General features: G+C 41.1%; 1 protein-coding gene across 2 annotated transcripts in view; it reads left to right on the plus strand.

Moving 5' to 3' along the window:
* XYLT1 (xylosyltransferase 1) overlaps positions 1-12,663 on the plus strand; it is a 199,049-nt gene that overhangs the window by 128,856 nt on the left and 57,530 nt on the right. For both annotated transcript variants that reach the window (XM_075165095.1, XM_075165096.1), the window contains 2 exons: positions 7,664-7,836; positions 8,486-8,688. In XM_075165095.1, the coding sequence (XP_075021196.1) occupies positions 7,664-7,836; positions 8,486-8,688 (376 nt within the window). The remainder of the gene's footprint in view (positions 1-7,663; positions 7,837-8,485; positions 8,689-12,663) is intronic.

The raw sequence follows: 12,663 nt of genomic DNA on the forward strand, positions 1-12,663 counted from the left end.
GGATATAAATGTGCTGTTGCAGCACACGCACATGCACGCATACACATAACCTGGAGTTCTGTACTGAGATTGATTTTTTGAACAGCCCTGCGTTATCCCAACTGCTTTCATGGATTTTGTGATACAAAAGATTCGTGTCTTTTTTCTCAAGGTTCTTATTTACATTCATTTACAATGGATCCTTCAAATCCTGTGAAAAACGTCCACAAAGTTTTCCGGTGCAGTGTGTCTTTCTGGATTTGCTTAACAGATGATACCTGCCCCGATGGGTTCTTGAGCGAGTCTTGGAAGTGGTGCATGCAGCAAAAATGTTAAATAGCTGTAACAGAAGGATGACAAAGCTGGGATGGAAATGTTTTCTTTCAAATTCCAAAACAGAAAATTATCTTTCTTTTTTTTTTTTTTTTCTATTGGGGAAAGATAGAAACAATTCATCTTCTTATGATCCAGCTGTGAATATGAAACAGTTCTACATGTGTCCTCTATCTTCCTACCTTCCTTCTTTCATGCACTTTATTTTTCTGTTTGTAGACAAGGTAGCAATCTCTCCAGCACAGGGGTTGGAGCAGAACTCAACCTAAATCTTCAATGACAGTGAGTTTCCCTTTTTGTATGAAATTCTGCAGGGATGCAGAGCTGCTTATCAGTTCACAAACTTACTGTAGAGAAACTTCCAGTGATCTCCTGAAGGGAATTGTCCAGCTGTAAGGCAGTGGCTCTTCTCCTCTGACTGCCCTAAGTTTATACTGTCACCCTCTGAAATGATTAAAGCAGACTCAAAATGCCCACATCAGCAGCCCCTTTGTTCCAAGCCAGGACTTCTGCCCAGCATGGAAAGAACATCACTGAAATCTGTCTCTTTAATGTTAAATGGACTAGTCATTGAGTGCTTGTAAATTATGTCTCACTGCTTCCAGCCTACCTTGCATTGATTTTTGCTTATGGGTTACTTGATCATATGAACTTACAGAGGATCATAAATTGCTTCTGTAATTCATGATAGAATCTGAGAATGAAAAATACTAGAGCGGGGTTATTGAGATAAAACATTACTGCAAAAAAATTGAATATCCACTTTTCAATAGCAGCATGATTTCTGAAATTTTATCCAAAATGCTCAATGCTAACTCACAGATAAAAAGTGTGGGTAACAGCAATTTTAAGGAAATCTACGGAACATAACTAGCAACATTTCATTCTGTAAACCATAAGCGTCCCTCTCAAATCCCTGTGCCCTGGGGACAGTTGCACGGAACATCTTCTTAGCTGATTTCACCTCTCCTACTTTGCCGAGCAAGTTAAAACCCACTAAAAGAAGCCACATGTATGACCGGTCATGTTAATTATCTTCATCAGGAACTTGGTTTGTTTTGCTAGAGGTGAAACCCAGCCCCTCTTTGACCTGGGCGGTGGATGTGCTCGGTTCACACGCAGAGGTGCTGATTCCCTGAGATTCTGAACACGATCAGCTCATGCCGCTTCGCAGAGGCACAGGGAGGCAGGCGATGGCCTTGCAGCAAGCAGGACATGTCTGTGATACGCAGAGCTCTGTGTGGCCACTCGGTTGTCAGTGTACATATTCACCAAAATTGCACATGCTGCTCAGCCCGCTTTTTGGTGAATACTCTCATTTGCCAAGGGGTCTTCTACACTGTGAATAGACCAGTCGGCATTTCATGTATAAATAGGAATAATAATTTAAAAAAAAAAAATATCAGTGCTCACCTAAAATCTTTTCTTTCATTAAAGATGTCCACAAGGGCCACCATTGAAACAAATGAATCATTTCCTGGATTGGAGGTGAAAATTGGCATCCCAAAGTTGGGATTAATGTTGCTAAAGATAGTTTTCTAGGTTCTGGCATAGGAAAAATTGTTTTTTCATCTAAGTATGATTAACACATGCCTGTGCAAGGTGTCTTCGCTGGAGGGTACTGTAGGAAGCAGAACATCCCCTCTCGAGCCTGATGGCAAATGAGGCACTTGCTGTAATGGATCATTGGGCTTAACTCCAGCAAGAGTTCTGGGTAAGTCCAGATAAATGTTGCTATTATCAAGCCCTCAGACAAAGACTTCTCATCAGGTCCTGATGGCTTACTGGTAAATTGCTCAGTGAAGTTTTTGTTGTTTTTGTACAACTCCAACTACTATTACTAAGTCTGCTACAAAAATTTGGTTTTCTAAATGAAAGAATGTGGTGGGGTTTTTTTGTCTTGTTACCATTTGAACAAGGCAAAACTGCTTTTGCTCTAACCAAAATGGGAAATATTTTCAGACAAAAGCCAACCCCGGAAATTTTCAACCTGCTGTGTTGTTATGAGTTGTGACCAATTGAAAAGAAGGAGTTTATAGTGGAAATCTGAGTTCGGCAACTACCACTCAGCTGGCTGTTGCAGAAATGGTCCTGCTGAAGGGAATGGGGCTGCTCCTGTGAGTTTAAGTAGGGACTGCAGAGCTCTGCCTCTTCGGAGTGATTATGGCTAGTACTCCCACTGTAATGATAGGGCTTCTGATTGCATTTATGGATGTAATAGCAGTAAATAGCGTGCTGAACTACACAGCAATAACTCTTCTGATGTCCTCTATCCGTTGATTCATGCTATCAAGGCAGAGTACACACACGCAGCTGTGTTCAGATGAAGTCAGCAGCATCCAGGTATCTCTGCACAGAGGTATTCTGTTGAACGGCCAGGACAATATCAAGCTGAGAAGTTGATGGATTGATTTACAAAAAATAATATGGCTCCCAAAATTCATTAAAAGATTGCTTCATGCTGCTGGAGAAGTCTGATGATCTCATTAATTAGCAATAGAGGTAAAAGATCAGCAGGTTGGCTCTGAGTTATATTGGTGGATGATTGAGCATAATGTGGCACCACAACAAATATGAAAATGATTGCGCTATGTTTATTATTCTGGCATTTAGTAATACTGCAGTAGTTGAAGATTAAACTCTTAATTATGAATATTGATTTCTCTGGGCTCTAGAAAGTGCAAGTTGAAATTGCACTAGAGCTGAGATTCTTCTGTTACCTGCAAAAATAGGTACGGGTTTTCCTGCTAACACATGTTGATGTCAGTCCTGTCACACTTTGAGCAGGAAGCCAGAAGGGCAACTTTGGCTTTTCTCAGTAAGTTTGTGAAAGGCATTTGGTCACAGAGCAAAATGCCATGTTTTGGTTTCAGTGTATGATAGCAAAATAAATACGCTTTGATACAAGGGCTAGAAAATGTTTGTTATGAGCTGAGTGAGTACGGCCACTTCTGTTGAGGTTCCATGTGGTAGTTTCTCTGGAGCAAGGCAGCGTTAGAAGTCACTCTTCTATCCACCGTTTCCATTGCGTAATGAAATAGCAAACTTTGAGGGTGTTTAAGACACATCCTGCTGCTTCCAGACCAGAGCTACTGTTGCACCTGTGCCAGATGGCCATAAAGAGGACACTCCATTCACTCTCCCCGCTCATGCGCAAAGCTATTTCCGAGGCTAGAGCTGTGCTCCCAAGATGTAACTGTAACATAATATTCTTCATGGTTTTTGTTTTACCTTGTATTAACATTGTGGGCTTTTTATTACATTTTATAAAACACCGATCTGCGTAAGTTATCCTAGAAAAAGGGAATTCCCTGAAAGAATAGGAAAGTTCACTCGACAGGCAATGCCCACGCTCAGAGAAGCTTTCTCGGTGAGGTGGGGTGCAGCTCCAGTCCCACTGAGGCTGCCTCAAGCGACCGGTGCAGGAAGAGAAGATGGGAGTTCTCCTGTGTTGGCTTGATTCATTTTTCTCGGAAAGGCAGATGATGGCGCATGGAGAGGTGACAAATGTTAGTGAAGGCTGAGTGTAGGGAGTGCCACAGAGGAAGGAAGCTGCCCGTGATTCCACTGAACCTGGTGGGCAAGAAGGAGAAAAGTGAACAGAAGTGAAAATATTGTCAAGGGCTGTTTGGGACCAGGGAGAGAAAGGTAGCCTTGGCAACTGCTTTTTGTTGGACTGAAGTGACTGAGGGTGGAGGCCACTTGAATTAGCACCCTGAGTGAGCTTTAGTGCATGTGGCAAATGGCAGTGTAGTGGTGGAACTGAAGTAGCTATCAAATGCGAGTACTACCTTAAAATCCTTTTAGATTTTTATCTCTGCTGAATGGTACGATGTTAAGTGAAATCATCTGATGCATCTTCTGTCCTAACACCCAGAAGGGGATGCGCTCCTACGTGAAAGGCAGGTCATTAATATGCAGGCATTAACATGATGTGCAAGACTTCGGTATGCACAAGTTTTACAGAAATGCAGTGGCTATAGAGCTATTCAGATCTTGACGTGATTCATACAGCTCTGAAGTCCTACTGTATTTTTTAGTAAGCAGATACTCAATTGGATGTTTCCTGCCAATTTCATCTTATTTGTAAACCAGGCTGGTTCTTTATCAGTGGAGTAGTCTGTAAAATAGAGGGTGCTAATCAGCCACGGGCTAAAACCAGGGAAGTAACAGTATAGAGCAGAAGTAGCAGATATTCTGACAGATGGAAAAAATACAACATTCTTACCTTCGTGAAATTCCAGGCAGCCAAGAATAGGATTAGATTAAAGAAGCCATAATAGTATGCAGGTGGAAAACGGGACTATAAGATCTTAAACCTAAAAGAGAAGGAAGGAAGGGGCACCTGGAAAAAGAGGTTAGAGTAGGAAAATAGCAGAGAGGAAAATAAGTCACTACAGGAATTTATTAGAGAAACCCCATGAAGTGAGGTGGCATTTCAGGTGAAAATTCGGGAGGATTTTGTTCTCAGTAATTGCTAGATAAATGATAGTGTGGGTATTGAAAGCAAGTTAGTTTAAAAGAAAAGACCCACAATATGGCTATTTTAAATTCCCCTCACCTTCTACATATCATTACAGAAAGACACTAATTTCAGAAGCGAGGTATCCAAAAATGTAATGAAAACCACTAAAAATATTTGAGTCCACTGATGGGACATCATCAGCTTGAAATAAAAGCAGTTTAAAAGAAAAATGGGTTGTTCTAGCAATTGCAATTGCCCTTCATTCCCTGACAATTCTATATGCAAGCACGTTTTCTTTCTTTCACAGTCCCTTTCTGTCCCCGTTGCTGGTCAGGGCCCTGAGCACATGCCTTGGGAAGCTCATCAACTGTGCAGGAGAAATAGCACAACTGAGCATAGGCAAATCGCCATAATACACAAACTGAAAATGATAGAAGAAATGAAATTTAAGCTTTTTTCTAATCTTTTAATGCTGTTCATCTGAGTCGTATTGAATTAGTGGTGGAGGTTTATTTAAAGAAATACCATTTAAGTTGTTGGTATCCCATGTAAAGTTAAGAGTGACTTATGGGGCTAGAAATTTCCTGATGGGTAGTCTGAATACAACTGGGGGCAATAAAATTGCATTAATTTATGAGGAATACTACTGCAGATAGATGTTCCTCAAGGGGCTGCAGAGAGGTAAGGGTCTTTTACATGGGGCAGTGAGCCTCTGGGACTTTGTAGGCCCTTTAGCGTTCAGTATCCGTGTATATTCCTGGACATAGCTGCCTTTTAGCCCCTTATATAGTCCAGCAAAGAGCCTTACTCCAGAGACTGGGTACCCCTCTTACACATACAACTTCCCTGGACCTCCAGGATGGAAAGAACAGATTCTGACTTAAAGCAAGAGTGCTAGGGAGGCACTGCTGAGGAGGAGAAACTTGAAGGGAGGGTTATGGGAGATGTTGAAACCATCCCTTTCTGGGATGTGCTGCTCCCCTTGCAGCAGGATCTCTCTCGTGGTTGTCTAAAAGGAGTGTTCCAATTACTCAAGGGCATTTCAGTACAATTAAGGCAATCAGATTGTTTAGGTAACCTGAAACAGTGCTCTGCAAACTTTCAATCAGTCTGTTTTTTCTGAGTTCATGCTACTCCCTTTAATAAGGAGAAGATGCAACAAGAAGAATTAGGCAAAGGCCTTTTTTTCTATGTCCAACTTTTGTTTTGTAATTAATACATTTTAAAAAAGAAAACTTTTGGTATTGTTTACTTTCATCAACATATGTTTCCGGTTTCCAAAACCTGGGAAGAAGTGTCTTTCCCTCTCACTTACTCTCCACACTTGGCAGATGTCTTCTTTCTTGTTCCTTGTATCAAATTAAGCAGACATGAGCATGTTTTTTTAATAACTGTAGGAGACGTTGTGGAAGGCGCAGTAGGCTTCGTGGCTGTACTCAGGCTATCTGATAACTGTGCCCAGGTGCAGTCTCAAGTTCATCCTGCAACCTAGTGCAAACTATTGTGTTCCCACTGTCTGCGAAAGGAGTCTTGAGATGGTGGGTACATGGAGGTGAGAGGAGAATGGGGGCATCCCAAAAGGCACTAGTGCAGAAACTGAGTATGACCTGTCCAGATACACTCTTCAGTGTTTTCAGAAGAAACAGAAGGTCCGTGATAAGTTGAAAAGAGCATGGTTGAGCTAGGCACTCCTCACTGTTTCATGCTTCTTTCAAACCTGAGGGTTTCGTCAGCTGTTAGAAAATCCACCTCGTATGCTCCAAAGTTTGCTGAGAGTCTTTTCCTGAGTCCCCTTCAAATCTGAGTCAGTTAGGAAATTCTAACCTTTAATAGTATGAATATCTGTCCTGGACACCTGGAATCTGCTAAATGGCATCAATTTCTCTCTAACTCACTTGGGCACTTAATTGGCTCACCAGGCTTTTTTGGGGAAGGTAGGTTCTGCTTATATTCAAAATTTCAAGTTCTTCCTAAATAATTTTTGATGATTACAAGGTTGGAGCACTCAAGAGGTTGTTTAACTGAAGAATGATTATCAGTTTTTGGATAAAATTGTATTTTTCTTACATTGTGTTCAGGTTTTTGACTTGAAGAGCTGTTACACAAACCAAAACCAAAGCACTTTAAATTCCTGAGTAAAAATGTCCCTCTAGCTCTTCAGTTAATCAGTACATCCTGTCTTAACCTTACACTGTGGTGTTTGCTTTAGAAATGGAGACCAGAAGTTCCTCTGTTAAAATAAAAATTAACATAAATTTTAAATAGGATTGTGAGAGCCTCTCTCGTACATGAAGAAGTGAAGATATGCAGGTTGCCATTTAAATGTTCCAGGATACATCTGCTGTTACAAATAAATGCTATCAGTGGAGATAATCTCAGCAGCTGTTAAGTAGCGGAGTTTCACCAGCTTCTCAGCAGAGCTGTCCTGATCACGGGAATGAGCATCTTTTGATAAATGGGGGGTTTCATTTCTGGGCGAGCAGGGGGAAGTTGGCCTTGGCATTTTTCCAATATTTTGAACAGTGCTTAGAAACTTTGAGGTGATTCCTTTGAAAATGCAAATGTGCATACCCAGGTAGAGCTTGGTCCGATTCATAAACGTTTGGGTACTAATCCGTGTTCATGCAGCCTTGTCCAGGTTGAGGCATGCAGGCAGGGCTGCATGGGAAAGGCTGACACGGCTGCTGCCCATGGAGTGATGACCCCGTACGGTGATGGAGGAGAGGGGTACGATCTTGACGGCACGCAGGCTGGCACCCCTCTTGAGTTCTCGCTTCTCCTCAGAAACTGCTTTTGAAGAAAGAGCCGAGGTGAAATGTGTACTGCTCTCTGCACCCCTGCTCTGTGGATACACTCAGAGATGTCCTGTGTTTTGTTTTCGAACAGGAAAAGCCAACAACAATGTACAGTGGGATGAGGACTCCGTAGAATACATGCCAGCCAACCCAGTCAGGATCGCATTTGTCTTGGTTGTTCATGGCAGAGCTTCTCGGCAGCTCCAACGCATGTTTAAGGCTATTTACCATAAAGACCATTTTTATTACATTCATGTTGACAAGGTAATATATCACTGGTTATAAATTGCCTGTCTCGCCATCTGTCAGTCTACCCATCTTTGTCATCTTCTTCATCTTCTCTTTACCTCTTCTGCACAGAGTGCATGTCACTTTTTGTCTCTCCATCTGTTATACGTTTGGAGCCTCTTTTTTTTTTTCTTTCTTGTTATCTTCTCTATCTAACAGCCTTTATTTCTCCCTATATATCTATGAGTATCTATCCATGTCTGTCTGTTGTACATTTAGTTAACGGTAATTGGTAAGTTGATGCAGACTGGCAATGGTGGCCCACTGGATGGAGAGCTGACCCGAGGTGCCGTGGGCAAGTTACTTTACTTCACACTGTGAAAGAGAGGTAGTAACAGTCACCTCCTTTATGAAAGCCCTTTGGGATCTACTGATGACAAATGATAAATAAGAGCTAGTTACACTGATTAGTGATTACTGTAGTTGTAGTAAAAAGAATTAAACAGGGGTCTCTGTACATTTCCAAATCGGCATTTAGCAAAAGAAGGTTGTGTGCCATAGTAAGTGAGGACAAAGCAATGGCAACGCTCAGTGAGTCAAGAAGTAGAATTGGTGGTTAGTGAATATAGGGAGGGACGATTTTGTACTGAGTAACTTGAATGTATTGCTTTTTTCTCCTGTAAAGCGGTCCAATTACTTGCACCGGCAAGTCCTCCAGTTCGCCAACCAGTATCCAAATGTCAGAGTCACTTCTTGGAGAATGGCAACCATCTGGGGAGGAGCAAGTCTTCTGTCCACCTACCTGCAGACCATGAGGGACTTAATGGAGATGAATGACTGGCCATGGGATTTCTTCATTAACCTCAGTGCTGCTGACTACCCAATCAGGTACAACGAGTACTTTAAGAATGTACATGTTTTGTTCCTAAAGGAAATACGTATTGAAGGATATAAGGGATGACATGTCCGTGCTGTGCTGCAAGAAGCAGAGGTCAGAGAGACAGTTTCTTCTGTCTTGCAGCAGAAGACTCCTCTTGGATAGGCTGGTGTCTGACAGCCACGCTTTAGCCAAGGAGGCAATCACCTTACTGTACTCTGTGTGTCCGCTGCTTACCTAGGAGGGACTGCGGCTGTGAGCAGGCTAGCAGCACTGGTTCTTCACTTTTACTGAGGAAGCAGGGGCTGCTCTGTCTAGTCATTATTTCCAGCAAGGGGCACCTGCAAGAGAGGATGAGTAAAGTAGCAGGAAATACTGGAGCTCAGGAAATGAACCCCAGGCAGGGAGAGATTACTCCCCCCCAGTGCTCTGATCAACAGTTTGATTTGATGTCTCAGAAAGTGTTGAAGGTATGAATATAGATTTAGTGAAGGTAATGTTCTTCTCTTCCTTTTTTTAGTACTTTTTCTGCGGAGGATAATGATAGTAGAAGTGACAAATAAGTTGCTAGGAGTCAATTATATCTTCAGCACCAACCGTTGCCTGAATATTTTTATTCAGATGGCATCAGGCAAAGAACCTCACACACCACCACATGATAAGGCTCGTGATTTTAAGTGAAATTATATTCTTTCTGGATTTACATAACCCAGGGCCCACAGCTGCATTTTGTAAGGTTTACTACATTGTGCAAAAGTAGATGGTCCGTAAAAAAAAAAAAAAAATCCTAACCAACCAAACAAAACAAACAAATAAAAAACAACCCACCTAAAAAACCCAAAAAAGACCCAACCCCCCCAAAAAACAAGTGTCCTTAAACTGTTGGGTTTAGGCTATAACAATTATCAGGAAGAGGGAAAGAGGAAATTCTCCTTGTGACTTCTGTTTCCCTGTATGTTGAAATGAATTGATGAAAGGGGAAGTAACTTTCTTGGGTGATTTTCTGATGAGTGATGACATAACATGCTTTTAATACTCATAGAAAAGAAATACATTAGATGCTTTCACTGCCTTTTGCTGACTAGGTTTCTGCAAGATCTCTCTCAAAGCATGGGTCCCTTCCTGAAGCTGTTACTCAGACAGAAATCCCCACTGAAGTGAAAAATGAAAAAAACTATTAGCGTATGGAAGGATTAAGAAGGATTTTGTGAGAACTGACAAAAGGCTTTATTGCTAGTGCCCATTTCTAAGCACTGTCAGTGAAATGCAACACATGTTGGGAGAAAAATTAAGGAAGAGCACAAGAGTCACAGACATTGCATTGATATTGGAACATGGAGATTTGAATTCAGAAATCATGATATTGCACGTTGCATCCAATTTAAACACTTTTGGTGACCAACAGGAAGAGACCTAACAATTTTGACATATTATCCTTGTTTGTAAGGGGGAGTATGTAGTTCTCTGTATATCTCTTGAGTTTTGGGAAAAGCTAGCTTGTTATTCCCTATCGTTCACTTTCCCGGTGAGGAATGCTGCACTGATGATAAAAAGTAGACTGATGCAAGACTATAAAGGAAGAGGTAGGTGATGGCACTTTGAATCAAGTACGATAAATTGTAGGAGAATAATTGCTGAAGGTCTAGTATAATTATAGACTAGTTCCAGCAGATGTATCCAGTTATCCTTCTGTGGTGTTGAGTCCATTCTAAACATCGTGTAATGCTGAGGCCATGACCTGTGGTGGTCTAACTGCTCTTAGTTCCCTGTGGAACAAGTTAAACCACGAGGCCAAATGGGATCAGTCACTTATAGACGTGGCCATAAACAATCACAGGATTTGTTGAGTAGACTGTAGTCAGTGTAGTGTTAATGGATTCTTTGTAATAATGCCATGGTATCTTGCAGTCATTCAAACTCTAAACAAGTCCCATTCAGCTGGAAAAATTCCAGGCCTTTGTTTCTTCCTGGGGGAAATTCCTGAAGGTTGTGCTTCTCCATTGCAGCTGCTCTCAGAGCTGCATGGTGGGCTCTCAGCAGCCGGCCAGGCTTCTGAAGTGCTCACTTCCCTTTCTGTCAAAGTATTCTGTTACCAGAAGTGATGGAAATGTGCTTCGTCTCCACACCATGCACTTCAACAAAAAGTAAAAAGCCTTTTTCAGTGCTACAACTTTAATGACAGTGACTTATAGGTACTGTTAAATTTTTTTGAATATGGAATATTACAGCTATAAACCCTGGAAAATGTTATCTCATCAAATATATATATGAGTCCATTTCATTTTCATAGTGGAGATGCTATAAATTAATATTCTTTATAATCTTTAGGAAGGCATTACGTCTCTGCATACCCCATAGAAAGCTGATTGTTTTTCCAGGAAATAGTAAATAGGGTGTTTGAAGGGGTTTTTTCCTTCTTTCAGACCCCATGCCATTATTTGTCATATAGTGGGTTAGGGACAGTTTACACTTCTCTCACTGGTTAGTGATATTGCAGTGGTTTTTGCTAGGTTTCCCTGTATAAGAACATATGAATTTTGTGGATTAATAGTTTTTATCTAGAGCTGCTTCACATTAAGCTTTTGCTTTCCATCTGCCATTCCATCTGTAACACTGAAACCTTTACTACTTCTCTTCAGATAATAAAAGCTAATCCAGCCTTACAAGTCAGAAAAACACATTCAGTATGTGGGGTTAATACTATATGATGAAGCCTAAATCTGTCCGGGGAGCAGTCTGGTATGTTCACAGGCTACATTACAATTGCTTCATAAGAGACGTCCAGAAGCAGATGTCAAGGATCACACTATATAAAGGCAGGAGAAAAAAAATATTAGAACCATTCATTTTGGGAGGGAAACAATTAAAAATGTGTAAAATAAAACATATGTAAACCAGGAAAATTCAGATACCCCTATTATTCTTCCTCATGCCTTAATGTTTAGTTTGTGAAGTGGAGTCTGTAGGCCCAGCATCTAGCACAAAGGAGGTCCTAATCCATGTGCTTCTAGTTGCTACTGCAGTAGAAATCGCTGGCAAACAGAGTCTGGACATAAGGGCGCCTCCGACAAAAATACTGTGTTTCCCTTTAGACATGAGGCAATATGCTATTTATTGGCCTATGTGAAATGATGTGGTGCATTGTCCAACCTTGACTCCATTCAGCTCCGTTAAACATTCTCAACAGGAAAACGAAGGATGAAATGGCTAAAGACAAACCTCTACAAGTGACTCTGAGGTGGGAGGTTGTGTGACTGCCCCTCCTTTTGCTCTGGGGTTGTGAATAAAAAAAGGGCACATGCCTCAGGGTTCTCAAGAAATCATCTTTCACAGTCATTGCATTCATAAAGAAATGAAAGAAACCAGCACTTTCCTTCCTTTTCCGTAACTTTTTAAATTTTAGTGACATTTTTTCATGATTGAAAGTCTTCTGAGAGCCTCTTTCGAAACCCTGTGGGAAAGCTATTGATGTCTTTAACCTCTTACTTTACATGGGTATCTATTTGCATGATTTATTGTCTCTGACAAACAGCATCAGGTAGTCAACCTTATGTTCAGGGACTGAAATTTCACTCCCAACAAGGTGAACTATGGTAGAGCATCTATTGATCCTGAATGTTTAATGTGCATTGCAGGAGTCCTTGGATAATGTGGCAGATGAAGTGTTGCACCACTTAAATTAAGAAGTTTAATGAGATCATTTAACAGTGAATGTCATGTCAGTGCTTACCTGGCCACAAAGCTTGTATAAAGAATAAACATAATGAAACATTTGAACTATTTATAATTTACAGTACATCACTGAGCCTCAATCACCGAAGGGATCAGCAAATCTAATTGCCAGCTAATGCTTGGTCTTTAATAAAGGTCAAGCAAAATTACTAGCAGAAGCTTGGGGAGTGCTTCAGAATAGTGAGAAAATAGAGTGGCTTATTGGTGGAACCAGGAATGCAGATATGACTACATTTTCAATTATGAGCAATCAG

Source organism: Calonectris borealis, chromosome 16, assembly GCF_964195595.1.
Source record: "Calonectris borealis chromosome 16, bCalBor7.hap1.2, whole genome shotgun sequence".
Classification (NCBI taxonomy): domain Eukaryota; kingdom Metazoa; phylum Chordata; class Aves; order Procellariiformes; family Procellariidae; genus Calonectris; species Calonectris borealis.